General features: G+C 41.5%; 1 protein-coding gene and 1 pseudogene across 4 annotated transcripts in view; both read left to right on the top strand.

Moving 5' to 3' along the window:
* RSF1 (remodeling and spacing factor 1) overlaps positions 1–27,365 on the top strand; it is a 158,420-nt gene that overhangs the window by 668 nt on the left and 130,387 nt on the right. Inside the window, exon 1 of one of the 4 annotated variants that reach the window (XM_065528765.2) lies at positions 19,146–19,824. The exons of the other annotated variants lie outside the window; for them this stretch is intronic. Within the exon in view, the coding sequence (XP_065384837.1) occupies positions 19,737–19,824 (88 nt within the window). The 5' untranslated portion in view covers positions 19,146–19,736. Of the gene's footprint in view, positions 1–19,145; positions 19,825–27,365 lie in introns of those variants that run through there. 4 annotated transcript variants of the gene reach the window in all.
* Positions 6,716–7,295, top strand: LOC135967183 (small ribosomal subunit protein uS10-like; annotated as a pseudogene).

Here is a 27,365-nt window from a genome sequence, read left to right as displayed (position 1 = left end):
CTCGGCTGCTCCGGACACCTCCTTATCTCCCTTCACCTGGGTGGGCGGGGGCCAGCGGACACTCAACTCTCCCTCCCTCTGTTGGGAACTCCCCCGACAGATTTGTCCCTTTTCCCTTCCCCTCGAGGGCTGGTTTAACCCCTAAAACTCCTTCCTTGGAGTGGGGAGGTCTGCTCCTCCCCCACGGGAGGGGGTTCTTCTCCATTCTTGGTAGGGGGGCGAAGTCGGTTCAGCTCCACTTTGGAGAGGAGAGGGTTAATTCCTCCTCCATAGTTCTCCTTCCTCTCCCCACCTCCCCCAAAATAATAGACTAGCATCTCCCCACTTTTCCAATCCCTTCCCCCTTCATCTTGGCAGCCGGGCTTAGGCGAAGAAGTCGTCTCCCTCCCATTTGCACGGTAGGGTGGGGTGGTTAGTATGTAGGCTGGAGGAGGGGCTCTGACGGAGGGGGAAACAGTTGAAGAAGGTGCTTGTTGCTCATGTTTCTCTCTCTGGTGCTGCTGGTCTATTATTGGTGTTCGCAAGTGGTGCTCCTTCCACATAAGGCCACCGCGCGGGTGCAGGGCGCATGCTCTGCCCGGCCCCATTGAAACTTCCTGCTGCTGCTGCTGGTTCTTTTGCTGGAGCATCTCAGCGCTGTGCCTGCTGCCTCCAGCCTTCACACTGAGTGCTTATACTCATCCCCATTTATTCCCGATCCCTGCCTCTCCTTTTCTGGCACTTTTCTTTCCTCAGAGAAGGCTTTTTTGTTATACTCTGAGCATTGCCTTTATCTGGAAACAGCCCTTGGCTGGAGAAGAAACGTTTTCCAAATAGATCTCTTTTTTGTCCGTATTAGCTGGCCAAAGTGGACTGGGTATTGTACAAGACAGATAGCTGTTTCCTTTCCAAGAAAGCAGGGTCGCTCTTCTATTCTCTATGTAAATGAAGAAGTTTCTGTTAACTGAATTTATTTGCATTGCTAGGAAGTGCCAAGTATAAAGTTCTTCAGAATATTACCTATAAAGAATCTGTATGATGTTATGGCTACCGAAGATTCAGATTAATACAACACTTATAAGGCCTATTATACAGGCCTATTAATCTCTTCTTACCTGTCCACATCCCCTCCACCCATAACAAACTGACTTACAAAAAGCTTATTTTTTTAAAATAGTACAAAATAGGAGGGTGACATTATATAAAGGCTTCCCGCAGAATTTCTTTAAAAATTAAGCCCCATTGTGGTAATTTCATTATCAAATTGTATCTAACTTCCTTTTCTTATTTTTATTTATTTGTTTTTTGAGACGGAATCTCACTCTGTTGCCCAGGCCGGAGATGGAATCTCACTCTGTTGCCCAGGCCGGAGTGCAGTGGCAGGATCTCGGCTCACTGCTACCTCTGCCTCCCAGGTTCAAGCGATTCTCCTGCCCCAGCCTCCAGAGTAGCTGGGATTACAGGCGTGCACCACCACACCCGGCTCATTTTTGTATTTTTAGTAGAGACGGGATTTCACCATGTTTGCCAGGCTGATCTTGAACTCCTGACCTCGTGATCCACACACCTTGGTCTCCTAAAGTGCTTTACAGGCGTGAGCCACCACGCCTGGCCCCTTTTTTAATTTTTAAGAAAGTAGTCATTGTGAAGTAGAATGCCTTAGTAAGCTGCTTTTAGGATGCCTTGGGAAGTGATAGTAATGTATCTCTCAGAGAACGAACTGTGGGCGTGTGGGGAAAGAATGGCTAGTAAATTGTTTTGTTGATTCCCTTGGACCAAGTTGAAATGCAGGTTTTCTGGGGTGGTGTGGTATTTTGGGTAGTATATGAGATTGCTTGCATCTCCATTTCTTTTAGGTATTTTGACCACTGCATTTAGTTTATATTAATATCAGAGGAATAAAATATTAGAGTCAGTTGAATTGAATAGTGGACCACTAAGTAAGTAAAGATGACAGGTAACCTGGGCTAAGGAGGATCATTTATTTCAACCACTGTATTACCGTTGGTATAGAGTTGCTAAGGGGACTGATAATAGATCCTGTCATAAGGTGATCTTAGAATAATTATTAATTGATGTTACACAGTTCAGAACACTTGGCAAATGAGAAGTCTCTGCAGGTGAAATGCTGTTACTGTGCAGGGAAAAGATTTTCAGAACTTTGATGATGAACCATGATATCATCATCAAAGTTAGCTTGTTGGGTGAACCACTATCGTTTTATCAGCTATTACAGACTTTCTGCCTGTTTCAAATAGCTGATAAGACGATAGTGGCTCAGCCAACAAGATTTGAACTGAGTCTTTTTGGGAAAGAGTTGTGGTGTACAAGAGTTAAAAGACATGGATTTAGTTCTTGCTACTGTTCTCTGAAGTTGATAGTATTATTCCTATTTGGCAGGCATAGAAACTAAGTAAGGCTCAATAGATTAAGGTGCCCAAGATTATATAGTTAAGGGTGAAATATTATTTCCAACCCAAGTCTGAGTCCAAAGCCACAAAATTATATACCTTGCCATAGGATCATGGTTTCCAAACTGCACCAAGGCACCCTAGAGCATTGTTGCCAACTCCATCTGATTGTTTAAATTTTCAAGTAGGATACAGTGGTAGTGGAAATTTGCTGGTTGCCAGGCGAACTACTGCCTTGACATAGTTCATGGTTTCAAGATTGTGCTACATTTCTATAGATGATATGTCTTTGTGAAGCTGGCTTTTTAGTGGTTGCTGTGGTAAAATGCACAAAAAAATCTGTATGCAGCAGGAAAGAGGATAGCAGGGCCCACTCTGATTCCAAGGTTTGAAAAGTTGTGCAGTGCCCAACAGTAATACACATTTCACAAGTAATTATGGTTAAGAATGAAGTAAAAACATTATTTGTTGAAATGTAGCTAGGTTATTTTTCACATGGCTACTGACTGCTTAATAAGTGGAAGTGTTATTATTTCTGGCCTAGGGCTGCTGAGAGAAAATTGCTGAGATACTGAGGGTGCTGTGAACGTAGAACGTTTGGGAACCTTTGTTCTAGAAACTATCATTGAGTTTTGCGGCCAGAAAGAAGGGACTATTATATCATTGCCTTTATTTTTCAGGGAGGAAAATCAAGCTACAGAGAGAGATTTCAAGTGTATACAGCTAACTGTTGGTGTTAGTCAAATTCTTATTTGAAAAGCCCACGTATATGCTGAAATTGTCAAAAAATTGAGATTTATAGTTGATACTCAGTATAAAAGGATGTGCCAAATGAAGGTGGTGTTTTATCCTCCTCTCTCTGCAGTCTACTTTAGTCCTTCCGATTCTGTGCTTTGTGTGGGCTTCCCCAGGTTTCTCCTAACTGGAGGTAGATAATGGTGGTTATGGATAAAGTCAACATTGACTTTGTGAGATTCCTGACACCCAAGGCTCCTAAGTATCTTTCCTCTCCTGCAGAGAATATTTCTTTTCAAGAGGCAACTATACCACTTTATTCTTTAAAAACAGTCTGGATATTGGTTGAGATGTTATATATATCTAATAAGTTTATTAAGGTAAATACAGATAACGTGTTAGGATTCTCATAGGTTATACTATGGTTGGCTGAATTAGTTGTATGTTAAGTAAGTTGAGCCATTAGTTTTTTGTTTCATTTTTGCATTTAATTTTAATGATTTGAATTTTAACTCTTGAAGTCAAAATATCAAGGTTAAAAAAAAAGTATGCTTTCTTAGCTGGAATTGTAACTATAACTATGATCTCTCTTACTGGTGCTGTAACTGATCTGTGTGTGACAATATATTTTTAGGTGCATTTGATAAAGTAGAAGGTGACTACTGTAACTGGGGCCACCATGTGTTGATTTAAACAAAAGATTTTACCAAGTGCATGTACTAGAGGTTGCACAAGTCTACAGTGGTAGACACTGATAGGGCATACATACATTCATAGTAGCATTGCTGGAGCCAGAGCCTGGTTAGGTTGAAACTTTTTAGTTGTGGCTCTTCTGCCTTTGAAAAAGTAAATATTCTTTGGGGCACTTATTAGAGGGAAAGAGAGAAATAGATTTCATCTCTACCGTTTTTGATATGTCCTGAAGTTATGGAGGTTTGGAAGGAGGTTGTTGGCATTGTCCTAGGAACTAGGAGGTAGTGGAGACAGAGAGACTTGTCTGGCTAACGTGAGCCTGTTAATGCAAACTGGCTGACTTTTTAGTCTTTTAATGATTAAAAAGTTTACATTAAATTTAGATGTTTTGTTAAATTCTCAGACAGACCACACCGGTAAGAAGGTAAGTAAGCATTTATTGTGAGTTCATTCACTTGATATGTAATATTGAGCATCTGCTGTGTACAGATGTAGCTACAGTAAATATTGCGGAGATATTTTTTTTAAGAAAAACATTAAACATAAGCCTTTTAAAAGAAATTTCTAATCTAGTAAGAAGTAGCTAATGAGCTTGAAACTAATGACATCATTCAAAGACTTATTTTTTTCTCTGAGATTTTATCAAGTGGAGCAATAGTCTGTGCATTCTAGTCTACAGTTGTAGACTAAAATTATCTAACAGTTTTATGGTGCGATGTATGACCACATGCAATATGAAAAAGTGAGAATAATTCAGGCCTAAAGTACATGTTAAACTGAATCATATATTCAAGGAAGACAGTTATGTGTGTTGTTGGATTTAATAAAATTTTACTCTACATGATGAGTATAGTCTTAATATATTATGCTTGTTTTTTTTCTGGTTGTTTTCTGTTTTTATTGCAGAGTAGATCCCACAAAGGTATTAGGGTATTTTCTATTTTGTTTTAAAAACATTTAATTATATGGGCAAGTATAATGTACATTTTGTGATTACATATATTCTAGCAGGATTTGATTTATAATTTGTTTAGCTTTATATGGTCATATCTGTAAGTTAGGTTTATATTAGCTAACTTTTAAACATTTTTGCTCACTCTTGCACAGTTGGGCACAAGCAGTGCCTCCAGGCAAATTGATGCCCAAACTAGAGAGAACAGCAGGCATTCTCTCCTTACTCTTCCACTTCCCCTCAACTTCCATTTCCTGATCCTTATGTGTGAAGTTGCACCACCTTTAGCCATTTGAAGGGGCTGCTGCTTCCGTATTATGCTTTCTTTCACTTGTATGCCATAAACGCAGTGCCTGCTAGCTCAAGTGTGCTCCGTATGAGGTTTGTACCAGTGTGTTAGGAAGAAGGGAGGCACTGAAATTCAAAAAAACCTGGCCGGGCGCGGTGGCTCAAGCCTGTAATCCCAGCACTTTGGGAGGCCGAGACGGGCGGATCACGAGGTCAGGAGATCGAGACCATCCTGGCTAACACGGAGAAACCCCGTCTCTACTAAAAAAATACAAAAAACTAGCCGGGCGAGGTGGCGGGCGCCTGTAGTCCCAGCTACTCAGGAGGCTGAGGCAGGAGAATGGCGCAAACCCGGGAGGCGGAGCTTGCAGTGAGCTGAGATCCAGCCACTGCACTCCAGCCTGGGCGACAGAGCCAGACTCCGTCTCAAAAAAAAAAAAAAAAAAAAATTCAAAAAAAACCATGTTTTTGGGGTTTCCAAGTGACTAAACAATTGAACCACAATAATAGAGGAAACTGACTTAAACAGTATTAAACTGGTGTTGCTTCAAACATTATCAAAGGATTTCTGAGGTGAATGCCTACTTTATAAAAATGTATTTTTTTGGTTGGGCGTGGTGGCTCATGCCTGTAATCAGCACTTTGGGAGGCCCAGGTGGCAGATCACCTGAGGTCAGGAGTTTGAGACCAACCTGGTGAATGTGGTGAAACCCTGTCTGTACTAAAAATACAAAAATTAGCCGGACCTGGTGGCAGGCACCTGTAATCTCAGCTACTCGGGAGACTGAGGCAGAAGAATCGCTTGAACCCAGGAGGCAGAGGTTGCAGTGAGCCAAGATGGTGCCACTGTACTCCAGCCTGGGTGACAGAGTGAGACTCTGTCTCAAAAAAAAAAAAAAAAAAAAAAATTTTTTTTTCCCCCCAGTTAGGACCTTGAATTACTGGGCTCAAGAAATGCTCCTGCCCCAACCTCCTGAGTAGTTGGAACTACAGGTGCATGCCAGCACGCCCAGCTAATTTTTAAAGCTTTTTTTGGTAGAGAATGAGATCTTGCTATATTGTCCAGGCTGGTCTTGAACTCCTGACCTCAGGTGATACTCCCACCTTGGCCTCCCAAAGTGCTGGGGTTACAGGCATGAGTCAGCACTTGTGGCTAAAACTCCTTTTTTTTTTTTTTTTCTTTTTTTTTTTTTGAGACAGTCTTGCTCTGTCACCCAGGCTGGAGTGCAGTGGCGTGATCTTGGTTCACTGCAACCTGTGCCTCCTAGGTTCAGGTGATTCTTCTGCCTCACGCTCCCAAGTGACTAGGATTACAGGCATGCACCACCATGCCTGGCTCATTTTTATGTGTTTAGTAGGGACAGGTTTTGCCATGTTGGCCAGGCTAGTCTTGAACTCCTGGCCTCAGGAGATCCAGCCACCTTGACCTCTCAAAGTGCTGGGATGACAGGCATGAGCCACTGTGCCCAGCCACTTCTTATTTTTATCCTGAGTTTAGGGATGTGTTAAATTGTATTAATTCTCCATTATCTCTGTGTGTGTGCGTGTGTGTGTGTGTGTGTGTGTATTTCCTTTTACAAATTATAAATGGCTGCTCTTTGAGGAAGACGTGGTGTAGGTGCTGTGGATCGGTGATCCGCAGGCTCCTGCTTCTTAACTCACCACTGTTCGCTCTCGCCGAGGAACAAGTCGGTCAGGAAGCTGCGCAGCAGCCGTGGCTTTTAAGGATACCGGAAAAACACCCGTGAAGCCAGAGGTGGCAATTCACCGAAATCGAATCACTCTAACGGGCGTCACCGTAAAATCCCTGGAAAAGATATGTGCTGACTTTGTCAGAGGAGCAAAGGAAAAGAATCTCCAAGTGAAAGGATCAGTTCGAATGCCTACCAAGACTTTGAGAATGACTACAAGAAAAACTCCTTGTGGTGAAGGTTCTAGGACATGGGATCCTTTCCAGATGAGAATCCACAAACGACTCATTGACTTGCACAGTCCTTCTGAGATTGTTAAGCAGATTGCTTCCATCAGTTTGAGCCAGGAGTTGAGGTGAAAGTCACCATTGCAGATGCTTAAGTCAACTATTTTAATAAATTGATAACCAGTTGTTAAAAAAATTATAAATGGCAAACTTGATCCCATTCATCATTAGACTACTTTTTGCTCTCATGTTTTGCTCAGAATTAAGTTTTAATACTCATTTAAAAATACTTAAATAAATTTGGTTTCTCTCAAAGTAAGTTGTGTAAGATATTCTGATAGCAAATTATTTCATAATTTGTGCCTTTCTGTGAATAAAAGGTAAAATTTCTGAAGAAGCAGGGATGAGGTGATAGGGAATTTGCAGTGTTTATTTAATCTTACCAGTCCAGATATGGACAAAGAGCAAGAACTAAAAGTTACGCTTAGAATGTTTGTCCAAAATCAAGGTGATCTTTTCAATGTAAGAACATGAGCTGTGAGGGCACACCAAGCAGAAACTACACCAGACTGTTTTTGTTTGTTTGTTTGTTTGTTTTTTTGAGATGGAGTCTCACTCTGTCGCCCAGGCTGGAGTGCGGTGATCTCTGCTCACTGCCACCTCTGCCTCCCGGGTTCAAGCAATTCTCCTGCTTCAGCCTCCTGAGTAACTGGATTACAGGTGGCTGCCACCATGCCCAGCTAATTTTTTTGCATTTTTAGTAGAGATGGGGTTTCATCATGTTGGCCGGGGTGGTCTCAAACTCCTGACCTCAAGTGATCTGCCCACCCGGACCTCCCAAAGTGCTGGGATTACAGGTGTGAACCACGTCCAGCCCAAACTGATTTTAAGAAAGAAGAGCATAAGGGGAGAACTTGACAGGTGCCCCACCAGTAGACAGACCAGGCTTCAGCCTCCTGTAGTTGAACAAAGATTGCTTGAGGAGCAACATAAAGTATATAATGTGTATATGGCTCATGTAAGCAAGAGTTCCTCCAGAAAGCTCTCATAGTGAAGGTTTAGTCTGTATTTATTTTAGACTCTAAGCTTTTTCCCCCAGTATTTGTACATGTTTATCTTAATCATTTTCTGGATAGTAGGGTTATATAGGTTTTTTTCCTTTGTTTTTTCTTACATTTTTTCACATTTTATTTTCTACGTTAATTGCACATTTCTTTAATAATCACCACAAAAATTATTTAAAACGAGATTTCTAAAGAGGCTTTATAAAAGGAAAATTGAATTTCTGCCTGTATTTACCTTTTTTTTTTTTTAAAAGACAGAGTCTTACTCTGTCATCCGGGCTGGAGTGCAGTGGCTTGTTCTCTGCTGACTGCAACCTCTACCTCCCAGACTCAGGTGATCCTCCCATTTCAGCCTCTCAAGTTGCTGGCACCACAGGCATGTGCCACCACACCCAGCTAAATTTTTTTTGTATTTTTAGTAGAGACAGAGTTTCTTTTTTTTTTTTTTTTTTTTTTTTTTTTGAGACGGAATCTCACGCTGTTGCCCAGGCTGGAGTGCAGTGGCGTGATCTCGGCTCACTGCAAGCTCCGCCTCCTGGGTTCACGCCATTCTCCTGCCTCAGCCTCCTGAGTAGCTAGGACTACAGGCGCCCGCCACCGCGCCCAGCTAATTTTTTGTATTTTTAGTAGAGACGGGGTTTCACTGTGGTCTCGATATCCTGACCTTGTGATCCGCCCGCCTCGGCCTCCCAAAGTGCTGGGATTACAGGCTTGAGCCACCGCGCCCGGCCGAGACAGAGTTTCATTATGTTGCCTAGGCTGGTCTCAAACTCCTGGGCTCAAGCAATCCACCTGACTCAGCCTCCCAAAGTGCTGGGATTACAGGCCTGAGCCACGAAGCTCAGCCTATTTATTTATTCTTAATCTTGAATTACCTCTTACAATGAATGTTACTGTCATCTACCCAAGTCACTCAGATCAGAAACAAAGGAGGCATCCTAGACCTTAGCCCTAAACACTTTCTACTTTGATACCAAGTCATATTGAGTCTATTTATCCCCTTTTGTATTCAACTTTGCTTTCTGTTCTCATTGCTAGTTTTAATGACACTGAACTGCTTTCACATCTCTGAAAATGTGAAAGGTTGTTTAACATTTGTGCTTTTTCCTCATCCTCCTCCCACTGAGTCGAATATCCCATCCCCATCTTCTTTCCCTTGCCTGTTCACTCTACCCGTCATTAGTCTGCTCGTTAAGCATCAAGTGCTCTGTGAAAAATTTCCTGCTTTCTGTCTCTCAAGTTAAATTAACCACTTCTGTCTCCTTACCCTGCATGTACACTTTGTAGATTTTATGTCACAGTACTCATAAAACTTTTTGCACTTACTGCCTAGCCTACGAGATGGTAAACTCTTTGAGGACAGGGATTCTTATTTTATTTTATTGCTAGCAATTGGTGAGTAATAGCAAATATATGTAGTAAATGTTTGTGAAATTAATAGTTTTCCTCAACTTACAGGACCATGTTCTGCTCTAAAACTTTGAAGTTAAAGCCTAGTCTGTGATAGCTTAGTACAGGGGTGGGCAATCTATAGCCTGTCCTCTATTTTTGTAAATAAGGTTTTACTGGTATACAGCCACGTTCATTTGTTTACATACTGTTGTCTGTAGCTGCTTTCACACAACTATGGTAGAGTTGAGTGATTGTCACAGAGAACATATAATTTCAAAACCTGAAGTATTGGGCTGGGTATGGTGGCTCATGCCTGCAATCCAAGCACTTTCGGAGGATTATCTGAGCCCCAGAGGTTGAGGCTGATCATGCCAATGCATTCCAGCCTGGGTGACACAGCAAGACCCTGTCTCAGAAACAAAACAAAACCCAAAACCAGAAGAACTTATTATCTGTCTAGCCCTTTACGGGAAAAAATTTGCTGATCCGTATTCCAGTGTGTGAAGATGGAAGTCTTATCAGATGATGATCGCTGTGTTTGAAAATACATTTAGAACGAGTATAATACAAATTTCCAGCCTGACCAACGTGGTGAAACCTGGTCTCTATTAAAAATACAAATTAGTTGGATGTGGTGGGATACACCTGTAATCCCAGCTACCTAGGAGGCTGTCACACGACAGTTGCTTGAACCCGGGAGGCAGAGGTTGCAGTGAGCCGTGATTACGCCATTGCACTCCTGTCTGGGCGACAGCGCGAGACTCCACCCTTCCCCCCCGCAAAAAAATAAAAATAAAAAAGAACGAATATAATACAAATTAAATGCCTAGAATGTCCTGTGAATGAAACTATTAGTGGAACAGTAGTCTCAATATTGATCTAATTTTACATCCAACTGTTTTGGTATTAATTACTCCTCTCTCTTGGGTTAGGTGAGTCTAAAAGCTTTTTTGTTAACAGGGTGATGACATTACATTGAACTAAATTTCTTTCATTCAAGAATAGCCATGGCTGCCTCTGCCTAATTGTCATAAGGCAGTGCTAGGATGGGAGCCATGTGACATAGTAATTGGTAGTAAGGGTAAGAGTTATTGTAACATTGCTGCTATACCAGCCTCAAAGTCTCATCCAAGTGAACTGATTAGGTGAGGTTAAGGTTGGATGAATGGTGATGCTGTGTACTCAGATGGGAAAGGATGTAGTTATTTATTTATTTATTTATTTTTTGAGACGGAGTCTTGCTCTGTCGCCCAGGCTGGAGTGCAGTGGTGCAATCTCGGCTCACTGCAAGCTCCGCCTCCCGGGTTCACGCCATTCTCCGGCCTCAGCCTCCCGAGTAGCTGGGACTACAGGCGCCCGCCACTGCGCCCGGCTAATTTTTTTCTATTTTTAGTAGAGACGGGGTTTCACCATGGTCTCGATCTCCTGACCTTGTGATCCGCCCGCCTCAGCCTTCCAAAGTGCTGGGATTACAGGCGTGAGCCACCGCGCCCAGCCAGGATGTAGTTATTAAAGATAGAACTTAAAAGATTTACTTAGGTTACTTAAAGGACACAGGACTGGAAAAGAATCTACTAGATTATAGCTTCCTAGTAAGTGGGATTAAATGCCTTGGTCATCAGTGTATTTTGCAGCAAAAGGGCAGTACTGGTTATGAAGCTTAGGCATGTGTTATGCTAGATATCTCAGGGAATTTGATACTTACTCTTTTCCTTTTGTCCTTAGCATCCTCACAGTTGGCTCTGCAAATAAATATAGTTGTCACTTCTTCGATGTTTAGATGTTAAAAGTGTTTTAGGAAAAGAAAATTAGATAGAATGAGTTATTCCAAATAATACATTCTAACTTGCTTTTGGTATTTGGAATTTGGGGATATAGCAATATTGTAATGTTGGAAAACTTTGATTAATCAGAAGTATAATGGAGCTTACTTTATATTCCCATTAAAGTCTTGCCAACCTCCAGTTTATCAGAACCACAAGTAAGCCATCTACAGCAGCACTAACTTGGTCTGGCATCTGAATTCACACATTCCATAATATTCCTCATTTTTGAGATTTTTTGTCCTATGAATTTTGACTGTGGTCAACTGGTTTTTCCTTGCTATCTTTTTGCCTCATGGCCTTTTCATTTTATACCCTGTCTTCTATTATTACCTAGTTTTATTCACCATAATAACTATATCTCACTCCTTTAGTGTCCTATTTTCCCATATTTTGGACCTCCCCTTTAAACCTTAATTATCTTCTCCATTCTTATCTTTCACAGAAAAATAAATTACAAAAATGCAAAAATAAGGGGCTTTGTAGTATGCATGCTTTACCATAATTTTATAGGTTAAATGCCTGGAGTAGTACTGTTGTAATTATCAGAGCTTACTGTTGAGCCAGACTCCATGATAAAGCCATCTACCAAGATTACCTTATTTAATCCTTAGAGCCACTCTATTTATAGTATCATTATTTTCATTTTATAGATAAGGAAACTATTTAGAGAGGTAAAGTAACTTGCCTGAAGTCACACAGTGTTAAAGGGTTGGAGAAAATTTTGATAAAAATGTGTTTGTAATGCTGTGGGAATTTAAAACTGGGTAAGTCTGGCTTCGGAGCCCAACTCTTAACCAGTGTTTTGTCCCCACAGGTACGCTCTTACAATGATTGTAGTGTGATCCACAGTACTATGGTTGTGGTCTGAACACTAAGCAATGATCTGAACACTTAGGCTTCTGAGTCAGATAACGTAGCATATTTCCCCACTCACCTCTTCTTACTTTAAAAGTTTAAATTTTATTAGCATGAACATTATTTTTAAAAGGTATAATATTTGAATGGGATACTAAAATATATTGAAACCAAAGAACTACAAGTCATAGGTACAGTTGATGCCTTGATATTTGAACATGAATCTTAACCAGCTTTTCATCATTATTTGGGAAAATCCTAGTTTTCCTCACACTTTGAAACAATTTTCTTCTTGGTGTTTCGGGTTTTTTTTCTTTTTCTTTCTTTCTTTTTCTTTTCTTTCTTTTTTTTTTTTTTTTTTTTGAGACAGAGTCTTTCTCTGTTGCCCAGGCTGGAGTGCAGTGGCATGATCTCGGCTCACTGCAACCTCCACCTTGGGTTCAAGCGATTCTCCTGTCTCAGCCTCCTGAATAACTGGGAGTCCAGGCACGCACCATCATGCCCAGCTAATTTTTGTATTTTTAATAGAGACGGAGTTTCACTATGTTGTGCAGGCTGGTCTTGAGCTCCTGACCTCAAGTGATTTGCCTGCCTTGGCCTCCCAAAGTGCTGGGATTACAGGTGTGAGCCACCACACCCAGCCTAATTTTTTTATTTTTAAAAATTTTTTTAATGGGATTGGCTCAACGAAATAATTTTCTTCTTGAATATTTTGGAAATTAGACTTCATCTCCTATAATTATAAAAGTTTTGTGCATTGTGTTATCAGATGCTTCCAGGGTGTGTTCCCATACTGCCTTGACTTCCATTTACCCTAATTAAACCAATTGTCTTATTTTTCCTTGTAGTTCAGTGTTTTTCAACCCTTATAATAATCATGTGTCATTAACTAACTCTGACTATGCATTAGAATCCCTTGAATCGCTCTGAAAAATATTGATGCTTAGGCCTTAACAATGCTCCATTGAAGTCAGAATCTCTGGGGATTGAGGCCCTGGCATCAGTGATTTTAATGTGTAATCAGGAATGTCTGTTCTTACCTATTTGTCCTAATACTTCAAACTTCGTCTTAAACTCTATGCTGAGATTAAAGTCTGTTTTGTCTGGTATTAGCATAGCCACTTCAGCTGTCTTTTGTTTACTTTGCATGATGTGTTCCTTTCTATCCTTTTAACCTCCTTGTGTCTTGGATTCTAAACTTTGTTTCTTGTAGACAGCATATATTTGTATCATGTTTGCATGATCTTGTTTGCATGAATATAATTATGCAGGCAGTTATAATACAAAGTATAACTGCTGTTTAGAGTAATTCTAAGGTGCTTTGAGAATATAAATGAGCAAGTACTTAATTTTGGCCAGGGGAAATCATAACATCACTGTAAGCATTATGGAAATTTGAATGGTTGAATAAAAGTTGGAAAAGTGTTCAAGGCAGGGAACAGCATGGGAAAAGGCATAGAAGTTTCTGATAATATGGCATGTATGGGAAATTGTAACCTAACTGTATACATTAGGTTTCTGATAAGGTTTGTGGTTGAGGAACCTAAGACCGTATGAGAAAATTAGATTGGGAGTTATAAATGCTTTGCATGTATTTTTCCCTTCTTTAAAGTAAAAATGTAGCACATTAAATAAAGGCAACATGCCAGTGACTGACAATAAGTTCCATAAGGAATTCATTTTCTCTTATTCACTCTATTTCTAGCCTAGTATTTAGCATATAGTAGATGCTCAAGTGTTAGTTGAATGAATGTGTCACATATTTCAAAATATTTTTAGATTTTCTCTTCATCCCTTGTTTGCTACACATTTTTCATGGTGTAACTCTTTTTTCTTTTGGGTATTGCTGTAAAGATATACATTACTGAATTCCCCCCCCCCCCGCTTGTTTTTTCACTTATTTAATTTTTTTTTTTTTTTAATGACTCAGGTGTTTCCTTTTGGTCTTTCTCACGTGTTTCCCCATCTTTGGTCTGTCTTTCTTTCTTTCTTTCTTTCTTTCTCTTTATTTAGAGAGAGGGTGTTGCTCTATTGCCCAGACTGCAGTGCAGTGGCACAGTCATAGCTCACTGTAACATAGAACTCCTGGACTCAAGTGATCCTCCGGCCTCAGCCTCCCAAGTAGCTAGCACTACTTGTGCCCTTACACCTGGCTAATTAAAAAAAATATATATATATATATTTTTTATAGAGATGGGTGTTGCTACGTAGCCCACGCTGGGTTGTATAATAGTGCCTGAGATGCCTGAGATGGAAAATCTTTGGGTAATCCCTCAACTCATTTCTTGGGTTATTTGGTTATACCATGTCTTAACTGCATGAAAAGCATTTGTTATTAACCTCTTCTAAGCTTATTACTTTTTATTTGAATCCTCTGAGTATAGTTAAAAATCCAATTTTTAATTTATCTTTCCCAAGACACCATGAGGGAAAAGTCATTATTCCGTTTCTGTTATTTACCTTTTTTTTTTTTTAAGAGCCCCACCCCAATTTCTCTGAATTGATTTATATGATCTTCACCAGGGGTGATCTGAAATTCTCATTTCTGAAACAATTCTTTTGCGGTGTTGGAAAGGCAGTGGGCAGTTTGGGGTGGTGATAGGGAAACCAGCTGGAGGTTGTTATAATATTACATTCATATTGTAAGATGTGAATTGGGCAAGTGTCAGTAGGGAGTGAGAGAAAAGGCTAGATCTGAGAAAGAGAATTTGCAGGTAGAATAGATAAGGGCTTAGTTAATGGATTGAATTAGAGTACCTTATTTATGTACTTAAGGTAATTAAAATTAACTTTAATTAACTATCTTGGCATTTGTGCCCAGTTTTCTGTTATAAGTAAAGTTCTCTTTAATGAAATAATCTTATCTTTTGTTTTCTTTTTTTTTTTTTTTTTCTTTTTTTGAAATGGAGTCTCACTCTGTCTCCCAGGGTGGAGTATAGTGGTGTGATCTCGGCTCACTGCAACCTCCACCTCCTGGTTTCAAGCAATTCTGCCTCAGCATGCCACCCCACCTGGCTAAGTTTTGTATTTTTAGTAGAGACGGGGTTTCACCATGTTGGCCAGGCTGGTCTTGAACTCCTGACCTCCGGTGATCCACCTACCTCAGCCTCCCAAAGTGTGGGGACTACAGGCACAAGCCCGTGCCCTGCCGAGATATGTCATTTTTATTTGCAAAAAAAGTTTGTTGTAAGTTTAGAGATTGCTTTTTTCTGCTTGGTACAGAGATTTGATACTCATTAGATATCCTTTCTGTTCCTTTCTCCCCACAAAGAAACAAACGGGAACTTCAAGTAATTTGAAATACCACTCTAGATAAATAAACACATATGTTTAATACATAGTGTGGATTTAGTTCATTGTAAATGAGAAGTACACGTAAGTGATATGTGTGTTTGTGGGGGTTGAAAGTTGATGAAGAGATTCTTGATTGATCTTGAAAAACTGTCTAGCAGAAATACAATTTCACTTGAATTCCATCTGGGGAACAACTCTTTCTCCAGCCTTTTTTGAGACAAGGTCTTGCTCTGTTACCCAGGCTGGAGAATAGTGGTGCAATCATGGCTCACTGCAGCCTTGACCTGAGCTCAAGCTATCCTTCCACCTCAGCCTCCTGAGTAGCTGGGACCACAGGAACGTGCCACCATACTCAGCTATTTTTTTTTTCCTAGAGATGGGGTCTCACTGTGTTGCCCAGGCTGGTCTTAAACTTCTGGGCTCAAGTGATCCACCCACTTCGGCCTCCCTAAGACTGGGATTACAGGCGTGAGCCACCGTGCCTGGTTCCCCAACTATTAAATGTACTATTAGACACCATGTATTAATGTAGACCTATAATATTATTTGAGCTATAAGTAAAGTCTGGTCTCATGCCATTTTATTAGTGAAGGATGGTTCTATCATTTTACAAGGTAGAATGTCACCAACAAGACTGTCCCCATTTCACATGCCAGCCACAGGTGGGGTCCCCATGCTACCTGCACTTCTACCCAACTGGCTACAAATCTGAGGAGTTCCCATAACCCACCTCAAGTTCTGTAATTCACCGGAATGACTCACAGAACTCAAGAAAGTGCTTTATTTACAGTTATGGCTTTATTATAAAGGATACAACATAAGACCAGCCAGATGCAGAGACACATAGGGCAAGGTCTGGAAGGGTCTTGGATGTAGAGCTTCTCCCTGTAGAATCAGGGCATGTCACCTTCCCAGCATATCATTGTGTTCACCAGTCAGGAAACTGCTCAGTATGACAGGTTTTTGTTTCTCTTTTCAGGCAGGGTCTTGCTCTCTTGCCCAGGCCGCAGTGCAGTGGTGCAACATGGCCTACCCTGAGCTCCTGGGCTCAAGCGATCCTCCTGCCGAGTAGGGGGGACTACAGGCACATGTTACCACGCCCAGTTAATTTAGTTATATTTTTCTAGAGATGAGGTCTCACTGTATTGCTCAGGCTGATCTTGAATTTCTGGCCTCAAATGATCCTCCTGCCTTAGCCTCCCAAAGTGCTAGGATTGTAGGTGTGAGCCACTACACTTGGCCACGCATAACAGCCTTTTTATTTATTTATTTTTGAGATGAAGTCTCACTCTGTCGCCCATACTGGAGTGCAGTGACAGGATCTCGGCCCACTGCAACCTCCGTCTCCCGGGTTTAAGCGATTTTCCTGCCTCAGCCTCCTATATACCTGGGATTACAGGTGCACACCACCATGCCCAGCTAATTTTTGTAATTTTAGTAGAGACAGGGTTTCACTATGTTGGCAAGGCTGGTCTGGAACTCCTGACCTCAAGTGATCTGCCCATCTTAGCCTCCCAAAGTGTTGGATTACAGGCGTGAGCCACTACACCCAGCCAGCATAACAGTTTTTATTAGGGTTTTTGTTTTGCAATAGAATTCTGTCTTGACTGGGCACAGTGGCTCATGCCTATAATCCCAGCACTTTGGGAGGCCTAGGTGGGTGGATCGCTTGAGCCCAGGAGTTCAAGACTACCCTGGGCAACATGGGGAACCCTGTCTCTACAAAAAATACAAAAATTAACCAGGTGTGGTGACATACGAATGTAAGTCCTGGTTACTTGGGGGACTGAGGCAGGAGGATCGCTTGAGCCTGGGAGGTAGGGGCTCCAGTGAGCCATGATTGTGCCACTGCACAGACAAACAAAAGAACTCACTCTCTAGCTCCTATCCTCTCCCTGGAGGTTGGGCTGATAGTATGTGGCTTAAAGCCCCTACCATCTAATTTCACAATAGGTCCTTCTGGCATAGCTAGCCCCTATCCTGTCCCATTTGTTCATAGTATATAATGTCTTTCATATGTTGCTGAATTCAGCTTGCTAGTTTTTTGTTTGTGTTTTAGAGATGAGGCCTCACTCTGTCACCCAGACTGGAGTGAGAGGCACTGGAGAGGCACTATATATCATAGTTGCTAGTATATTGTTAAAAGTTTTTTCTTGTGATATCTGTTAAATGGTTTTGGTGGTTCACTCCTGTAATCCTAGCACTTTGGAAGGCCAAGGCGGGTGGATCTCTAGAGGTCAGGAGTTTGAGACCAGCCTGGCCAACATGCCAACATGGCGAGACCTTGTCTCTACTAAAAATACAAAATTAGCCAGGTGTGCTAGTGCGTGCCTGCAATCCCAGCTACTTGGGAGGCTGAGGCAGGAGAATCGCTTGAACCCAGGAGGCGGAGATTGCAGTTAGCTGAGATCGCGCCATTGCATTCCAGTCTGAGCAATAAGAGTGAAACTCTGTCTCAAAAAAAAAAAAAAAAAAAAAAATTAATTAAATGGTTTTGGTATTAAAGTAAATGAAAAGTTGTTTCTTCTATCCACAGAATACTCTGACACCAAATTTGTGCTTTTTCGACATCAAACAATTTTCCATTTCTTTGCACACACCAACTGGGTGTATTACAATTTAGTTTGATTCTGACACTACCTAGAGTTACCACAGTCCCGCAAATTAAAGACTCAGACCCACAAGACTGCCTTCCCACTTTAGACATCAGTTGCAAGTGTTGGGTGCCAAGGGTCCCCACACTTCTGTCTGACTTGACTACAAATTGGGGATTCTCACAACTTCCTTCTTAGGTTCAATAACCTGCAGTATTGGCTCACAAAACTCAGGGAAACACTTTACTTCTGTTTCAGGTTTATTATAGAGGATACAAATGAACAGCCAGATGAAGAGGTACACAGGGTAAACAAGGTCTGGAAGAGTCTCAAGTGCGGGTGCTTCAGTCCCCCAGCAAATTAATGCGTTCACCACCTCAGAAGCTGTCTAAACCCTAGTTTAGGGATGATGATGATGATGATGATTATTATTATTATTATTATTATTTTGTAGAGATGGGGTCTCTGTATGTTGCCCAGGCTGTTCTTGCATTCCTGGGCTCAAGAGATCCTCCTGCCTCAGCTTCCCAAAGTGCTGGTCATGCCCAGTCAGTTTAGGGATTTTTTTTTTAATGGAGGTGTCATCATGTAGGTATGATTGATTGTTAACTCAAATCTCCAGACTCTCTTTGTTCTCTGGAGGATGTGGATGGGGCTGAAAGTTCCAGGCTCTAGGCATGTAATCATGGCTTGGTCTTTCTGGTGACCAGTTCTCATTCTGAAGATTCCAGGAGCCCACCAAGAGTTCCCTCATTAGAACAAAAGATGCTTCTGTCACACAGGAAATTCCACGGGATTTAAGAGCTCTGTGTAGACACGCCTGTTACCCCATTGCTCAGGAAATTGCAAGGAATTTAGGAGCTCTGTGTCAGGAACCATGTCCAAAGAGCACATATTAGAACAAAAGATGCTGCTAGCACCCTATCACTCAGGAAGTTACAAGGATTTTAGGAGCTCTGTGTCAGGAACTATGGAGCAGAGATCAAATATGTATTCTTTTTTTGAGACGGAATCTCGCTCTGTTTTGCCCAGGCTAGAGTGCAATGGCAAGATCTCAGCTCATTGCAGCCTCCGCCTCCTGTGTTCAAGTGATTCTCCTGTCTCAGCCTCACAAGTAGCTGGGACTACAGGCATGTGCCACCACACCCGGCTAATTTTGTATCTTTAGTAGAGATGGGGTTTCACCATGTTGGCCAGGCTGGTCTCAAACTCCTGACCTCAGGTGATCTAGCCACCTTGGTGTCCCAAAGTGCTGGAATTACTGGCGTAAGCCACTGAGCCCAGCCCCAACCATGTATTCTTATATCATACAAGGTAATCCTGGCCTCATAAAATGAATTGGAAAGTGTGGGAAGTGTTCTATCCTCTTCTGTGTTTTGGAGGAGTTTGAGAAGTTTTGGAATTAATTCTTTTTTTTTCAGAGAGAGAGAAGGTCTTGCTCTGTTACCCAGGTTGGAGTGCGATAATGCAATTGTGGCTCACTGCCACCTTGACCTAGTGGGCTCAAACAGTCCTCTTGCCTCAGCTTCCTGAAAACTTAAGGTGTACCATCACACTCAGCTAAATGAAGAGACAGAGTCTCACTGTAGCCCAAGCTGGAGTGCAGTGGTGCAGTCATACCTCACTTCAGCCTTGAAGTCTTGGACTCAAGCTGTCTTCCCATCTCAGCTTGTTGTGTAGCTAGGAGGACAGGTGTTTGCCACCAAGCCTAGCTAATTTTGAGTGTTTTGTAGAGATGGAGTCTTGCTGTGTTGCCCAGGCTGGTCTCATAGTCCTGACCTCAAGTGATCCGCCCCCCCTCTTCCAAAGTGCTGAGATGAAAGGTATGTGCTACCACATAGCTGGTGTTAATTCTTTTTATAAATGTTTGGTAGAATCTACCAGTGAAGCCATCTGGTACTGGACTTTCTTTGTGGGAAGTACTTTTTTTCTTTTCTGGGTTTCTTTTCTTTCTTTCTTTATTTTTTTGAGACAGGTTCTTGTTTTGTTGCCCAGGCTGGAGTGCAGTGGTGTGATCTCAGCTCGCTGCAACCTCTGCCTCCTGGGTTCAAGTGATTCTCCTGTCTCAGCCTCCCGCAAAGCTGGGATTACAGGTGTGTACCAACACACCTGGCTAAGTTTTGTATTTTTAGTAGAGGTGGGGTTTCACCATGTTGGTCAGGCTGGTCTCCAACTCCTGACCTCAAGTGATCCACCCACCTCGGCCAGCCTCCCAGAGTGCTGGGATTACAGGTGTGAGACACTGCGCCCTGCCACGGCCAAATTTTTCCTTAAAAATTTTTTTTTTTTTTTTTTTTTTTTTTTAAGAGAATGGGGTGTTGCCACATTACCCAGGCTGGAGTGCAGTGGCTGTTCACAGGAGCAATCATAGGGCACTTTGGCCTTAAATTCCTGATCTAAAGTGGTCCTCCCACATTAGCCTCCCACATAGCTGCAATGCTTTGTGGGAAAGCTGATTCGTGACTCCATCTCTTTACTCTGTACTCTTTACTCTGTACAGGGATATTCAAGTTTTCTGTTTCCTCTTGAGTACATTTTGGTAGTTTGTTTCAGTGAAGTTGATAATTTCATCTAGGTTATCTAATTTGTTGGCATGCAGTTTTCATAGTATTCTCTTATAATCTTTTTATTTCTGTAAGGTTGTTAGTACTATCCCTGCTTGCATTTCTGACTTGGGAAACTTGAGTCTTCTATTTTTCTTTATCAGTTTAGTTAAAGGTTTATCAATTTTATTTATCTTTTCAAACAACCAGCTTTTGTTTTCTTTGAGTATGATTCCATTTACATGACAAATTCAGAATCGGCAAAGTCATAGAGACAGGAAATAAATTAATGGCTGCCCGAGATTGGGGTGGTGAAATTTGAAAGGACAAGAGTTCCTTCTGGGTTAATGGAAATATTTTGTAATTATGTAGTGGTGATGGTTACATAATAGTGTCTATTCATATCCTTTGCCTTTTTTTTTTTTTTTTTTTTTTTTGATACGGGGTCTCACTCTGTCACCCAGGCTGAAGTGCATAGATGAGATTATGGCTCACTGCAGCCTCAACCTCTCCTGATCTCAAGCGATCCTTTCACTTCCTGAGTAGCTGGGACTATAGGCACATGCCATTTCCCCTGGCTAATTTTTGTATTTTTTATAGAGATGGGGTTTTGCCATGTTGCAAGCTGGTCTCAGATTCCTGGGCTCCAGTGATCCTGCTGCCTCATACTCCCAAAGTGCTGGGATTACAAGCGTGAGCCACTGCAGCCTGCTTACCCATTTTCTAATGAAATTTATTTTTAGTCTTTATTATTATTATTTTTTCTATTTAGTTTGAGTTTCTTGTATATTCTAGATTTTATTCCTCTGTCATATGAGCAGTTTGTAAATATTTCCCCCTCTTCAAGAGGTTGTGTCTTCACACTGTCGATTGCTTATTTTTCTGCATGTAGCTTTTTAATTTAATATAGTGCCATTTGTTTATTTTTGTTTTTGTTCTAGGCTTTTGAGCTCTTTTTTTTTCTTTTTTTTTTTTAAATTATGCTTTAAGTTCTGGGGTACATGTGCAGAACGTGCAGTTTCGTCACATAGGTATACACATGCCATGGTGGTTTGCTGCACCCATCAACCTGTCACCTACATTAGGTATTTCTCCTAACGTTATCCCTCCCCTAACCCCCCACCCCGCAACAAGCTCCGGTGTGTGATGTTCCCCTCCCTGTGTCCATGTGTTCTAATTGTTCAACTCCCTGTTATGAATGAGAACATGCAGTATTTTGTTTTCTGTTCTTGGGATAGTTTGCTGAGAATGATGGTTTCCAGCTTCATCCATGTCACTGCAAAAGATGTGAACTCATCCTTTTTTATGGCTGTGTAGTATTCCATGGTGTATATGTGCCTTTTTTTTTTTTAAGGTAGAGTCTCATTCCTGTCGTGCAGGCTAGAATGCAGTGGCACGATCTCAACTCACTGCAACCTCTACCTCCTAGGTTCAAGCAATTCTCCTTCCTCAGTCTTCCGAGTAGCTGGGATTAAAGGTGTGCATGCGCGCGCCAGCATGCCTGGCTAATTTTTGTATTTTTAGTAGAGACGGGGTTTCACCATGTTGGCCATGCCAGTCTCGAACTCCTGACCTGAGGTGAGCCACCCACCTTGGCTTCCCAAAGTGCTAGGATTACAGGCATGAACCACTGCGCCTGGCCTATGTGCCACATTTTCTTTATCCACTCTATCATCGATGGACATTTGGGTTGGTTCCAAGTCTTTGCTCTTATGATTTGTGCTGCAATAAACATATATGTTCATGTGTCTATAGTAGAATGATTTATAATCCTTTAGGTATGTACCCAGTAATGGGATTGCTGGGTCAAATGGTATTTCTAGTTCTAGATCCTTGAGGAATCGCCACACTGTCTTCCACAATGGCTGAACTAATTTACACTCCCACCAACAGTGTAAAAGCATTCCTATTTCTCCACATCCTCTCCAGCAATCATTGTTTCCAGACTTTTTAATGATTGCATTCTAACTGGTGTGAGATGGTATCTCATTGTGGTTTTGATTTGCATTTGCCTAATGCCCAGTGATGATGAGCATTTTTTCATATGTCTGTGGCTGCATAAATGTCTTCTTTTGAGAAGTGTCTGTTCATATCCCTTGCCCACTTTTTGATGGGGTTGTTTGGTTTTTTCTTGTAAATTTGTTTAAGTTCTTTGTGGATTCTGGATATTAGCCCTTTGTCAGATGGATAGATTGCAAAATTTTTTTCTCATTCTGTAGGTTGCTTGTTCACTCTGATGATAGTTTCTTTTGCTGTGCAGAAGCTCTTTAGTTTAATTAGATCTCGTTTGTCAATTTTGGCTTTTGTTGCCATTGCTTTTGGTGTTTTAGACATGAAGTCTTTGCCCATGCTTATGTCCTGGATGGTATTGGCCAGATTTTCTTCTAGGATTTTTTGGTCCTAGGTCTTACATTTAAGTCTTTGATCTGTCTTGAGTTGATTTTTGTATAAGGTTTAAGGAAGGGGTCCAGTTTCAGTTTTCTGCATATGGCTAGCCAGTTTTCCCAACACCATTTATTAAATAGGGGATCTTTTCTCCATTGTTTGTTTGTGTCAGGTGTGTCAAAGATCATATGGTTGTAGATGTGTGGTGTTATTTCTGAGGCCTCTGTTTTGTTCCATTTGTCTGTGTATCTGTTTTGGTACCAGTAGCAATGCTGTTTTGGTTACTGTAGCCTTGTAGTATAGTTTGAAGTCAGGTAGCTTGATGCCTCCAGCTTTGTTGTTCTTGCCCAGGATTCTCTTGGCTATGCAGGCTCTTTTTTGGTTCCATATGAAGTTTAAAGTAGTTTTTTTTCCAATTCTGTGAAGAAAGTCAGTGATAGCTTGATGGGGATAGCATTGAATCTGTAAATTACTTTTGGCAGTATAGCCATTTTCACGATATTGATTCTTCCTATCCATGAGCATGGAATGTTTTTCCATTTGTTTGTGTCCTCTCTTATTTCCTTGAGCGGTGGTTTGTAGTTTTCCTTGAAGACGTCCTTCACATCCCTTATAAGTTGGATTCCTAGGTATTGTATTCTATTTGTAGCAATTTTGAATGGGAGTTCACTCATGATTTGGCTCTCTGTTTGTCTGTCATTGATGTATAGGAATGCTTGTGATTTTTGTACATTGATTTTATATCCTGAGATTTGTTGAAGTTGCTTATTAGCTTAAGGAGATTTTGGACTGAGACAATGGGATTTTCTAAATACACAATCATGTTATTTGCAAACAGAGACAATTTGACTTCCTCTCTTCCTGTTTGAATACGCTTTATTTCTTTCTGTTGCCTGATTGCCCTGGACAGAACTTCCAATACTATGTTAAATAGGAATGGTGAGAGAGGGCATCCTTGTCTTGTGCCGGTTTTCAAAGAGAATGCTTCCAGTTTTTGCCCATTCAGTATGATACTGGATGTGGGTTTGTCATAAATAGCTCTTATTATTTTGAGATATGTTCCATCGATATCCAATTTATTGAGAGTTTTTAGCACGAAAGGCTGTTGAATTTTGTCAAAGGCCTTTTCTGCATCTATTGAGATAATCATGTAGTTTTTGTCATTGGTTCTGTTTATGTGATGGATTACATTTATTGATTTGCATATGTTGAACCAGCCTTGCATCCCAGGGATGAATTTGACTTGATCGTGATGGATGAGCTTTTTGATGTGCTGGCTGGATTCGGTTTGCCAGTATTTTACTGAGGATTTTCACATTGATGTTCATCAGGGATATTGGCCTGAAATTTTCTTTTTTTGTTGTGTCTCTGTCAGGTTTTGGTATCAGGATGGTGCTGGCCTCATAAAATGAATTAGGGAGGTTTCCTTCTTTTCCTATTGTTTGGAATACTAATAAGAAAAGAGAGAAGAATCAAATAGACACAATAAAAAATGATACAGGAGATAAACCTCTTTCTTTTGTAAATTGCCCAGTCTTGGGTATATCTTTATCAGCAGCATGAAAACAGAGTAATACAATAACTTGATACCAGTAGAGTGGGGTGTTGCTGAAAAGATACCTGAAAATGTAGAAACGACTTTGGAACTGGGTAACAGGCAGAGGTTGGAACAGTTTGGAGGGCTCAGAAGAAGATACGAAAATGTAGGAAAGTTTAGAACTTCCTAGAGCCTTGTTGAATGGTTTTGACCAAAAGCCTGATAGCAATATGGACAATAAGGTCCAGGCTGAGGTGGTCTCAGATGGAGATGAGGAACTTGCTGGGAACTGGAACAAAGACGACTCTTGTTCTGTTTTAGCAAAGAGACTGGCAACATTTTCCCCTGCCCTAGAGATTTGTGGAACTTTGAACTTGAGAGAAATGATTTAGGGTTTCTGGCGGAAGAAATTTCTAAGCAGCAAAGCGTTCAAGAGGTGACTTGGGTGCTGTTAAAGGATTTCAGTTTTATAAGGGAAGCAGAGTATAAAAGTTTGGAAAATTTGATAGTAACTAAGTCTCATGAGAGCTGATAGTTATTTTAAGGGGGAGTTTTCCTGCACAAGCTCTCTTTGCCTGCCACCATCCGTGTAAGATATGACTTGCTTCTTCTTGCCTTCTGCCAAGATTGTAAAGCCTCCCGAGCCATGTGGAACTGTAAGTCCAATAAACCTCTTTCTTTTGTAAATTGTCCAGTCTCAGGTATGTCTACAACAGCAGTGTGGAAATGGAATTAATACAGTAAATCAACATGAAAATGGACTAATACAGGCTCTTAGGCAGCCAGCGTGGCATGGTTGATGGCAGTGGCAGGACTACCCTCTCAGTCCTGAGCAGTGTGTACTGGTGTTGGCAGTGGCTGTGATAGACTGGGCCAGCTACTCCCAAGGCCTGCAGGTGGCATCTGCAGGTAGTTATAGCTGTGGTGGTAGCTGCGGGTGGACAGGCCCAACCTCAGACCCCTGGGAAGTGTGCTCACATACCAACAGTGGTAGGCTGGGCAGTCCCCTGTTTCCAGAATATGTGTCTGGGATGGCGTGAATGGGGGTGAAGCTGGGCCAGAAGGACTTATCCTCAGGCTCCCTGTTGGTGTGTGCAGGTGCAATCAGTGGTGGGCAGGTGTGGGGCATTCCCCAGGTCCTGGGCAGAATAATTGACTTGGGGACCATCAGGGATGTGTTGAGGCCCTGCCACTGTGGAGGATGGAACTGCCTTCTATGGTAGTAGCTTAGACTGGTGGGTAGGGAGCACAAGCTTTGCTCACATCTCAGCTCCTGATCAGCCTGTGGGGTGCTCGCTCCTCAGCTCTGGCCACAGTGGCCTGCAACTTGCTCATGCTTCAACCCTAGCAGTGGTAGCCTGTGCCTTGCTTGTGCCTCAGCCCCGGTGGCAGTAGTCCATGCATCGCTTGTGCCTCAGCCCTGGTGGCATTGGGCCCCAGGACAATGGGCAATCTGTTGGGGACAGGACTCTAAAATGACACCTTGCTACAGCTGCCTAGGTCTCAGGGAATCTGTGGAACCCAGGACAAGCTCCCTCCCTGGAGCTGCATCTTCATACAATGTCCCGACGGTTTCCTTTGTTAGTTTCAGGGCCTGTGAGAGTTGAGGCCCTCTCCCATGGCTAGAATTGCAGAAATCCATGGTGGGAACGTGGACAGCTCAGTTCTCTCACTTTCTCTTTTTCCACGTTGGGGAGTTCTGCTGGCTCCCATTTGATGGGGGTTGAGCAGGCTGCCTTATTTCTCTCTCATTCCTTGCCGTAGATGTTTCCTGTCCTTTTTCTGTTGAATTCCAGTGTTCTGTTTTTTAAAATTAGTTTTTTGAGATGAGATCTTGCTTTTTGACCCAGGCTGGTCTCCAACTATTGGCCTCAAGTGATCCTCCCATCTCACCATCACAAGTAGCTGGAACTATAGCCACATGCCTCTCTTTTCCTGGCATCTATCTCTTGGGTGATCTATTCAAAGTGTCATTATCACTATTTTGGTTGTTCTTAGTAGAGGAGGCCTCTAGTTAGCAATCTTAAATCTCTCCCTTGTTGCCTTTTAAGGTAAAAGCTTTGGTCATAGATTTGAGACTTTTCTTTGTTTCTAATGGATTTTTAGTTTTGTAATTTTCCTTTTTCTTTAACTGTATCCACTGGGATTTGTAGCATATAAATTTTTCTACAAATACTGCTTTAGATGCATGCCACAACTGTTATTTTCATTATATTGGATACCTTTTTCACCAGACTAAGACAGGTTTTTTTTCTCTGTATCATTTTGTTTAGTTTTCATTGACATTTTTAAATTTGCCTTTTTTTTTTTTTAACCTGTCTGATCTACCTTTTACCCCATTCAGTATTACACCTTAGAGTTTCCCTTTCTAGAATTTTCGTTTGGGTCTTTTTTTATATTACCCTTATCTCACTCAACATGTTTTCAGTTTTTCCTCTAGGTTCTTGAACATATGGATTATAGTCATAGTTATGTAAGAACTTTTCATGTCTTTTTCTACTGATTCTATTATCAGTAATTTCTGGGTCAGGTTTGATTGTTTTTTTGTTTGTTTTTCTCACTTTGGGTTGAATTTTTCTGCTTCCTTTGCATGCCTGGTAATATTTTACTTTTTTTTTGCCTCTACTTTTTTTTTTTTTTTGAGGCAGTGTCTCACTCTCGTTGCCCAGGCTGGAGTACAGTGGTGTAATCTTGGCTCACTGCAGTCTTGACCTTCCTGACTCAAGTGATTCTCCTACCTCAGCCTCCTGAGTAGTTAGTATTACAGGCATGCACCTCCATACCTGACAAATTTTTTTGTATTTTTAGTAGAGGTGGAGTTTCACTGTGTTGCCCAAACTGGTCTCAAACTGCTAGACTCAAGCAGTCGCCTGTCTAGGTCTCTCATAGTGCTGGGATT

This window comes from Macaca fascicularis, chromosome 14 (assembly GCF_037993035.2).
Source record: "Macaca fascicularis isolate 582-1 chromosome 14, T2T-MFA8v1.1".
Lineage (NCBI taxonomy): Eukaryota > Metazoa > Chordata > Mammalia > Primates > Cercopithecidae > Macaca > Macaca fascicularis.
Note: the sequence above shows the minus strand (reverse complement) of the source record. Positions and strands in the feature narration are given on the sequence as shown.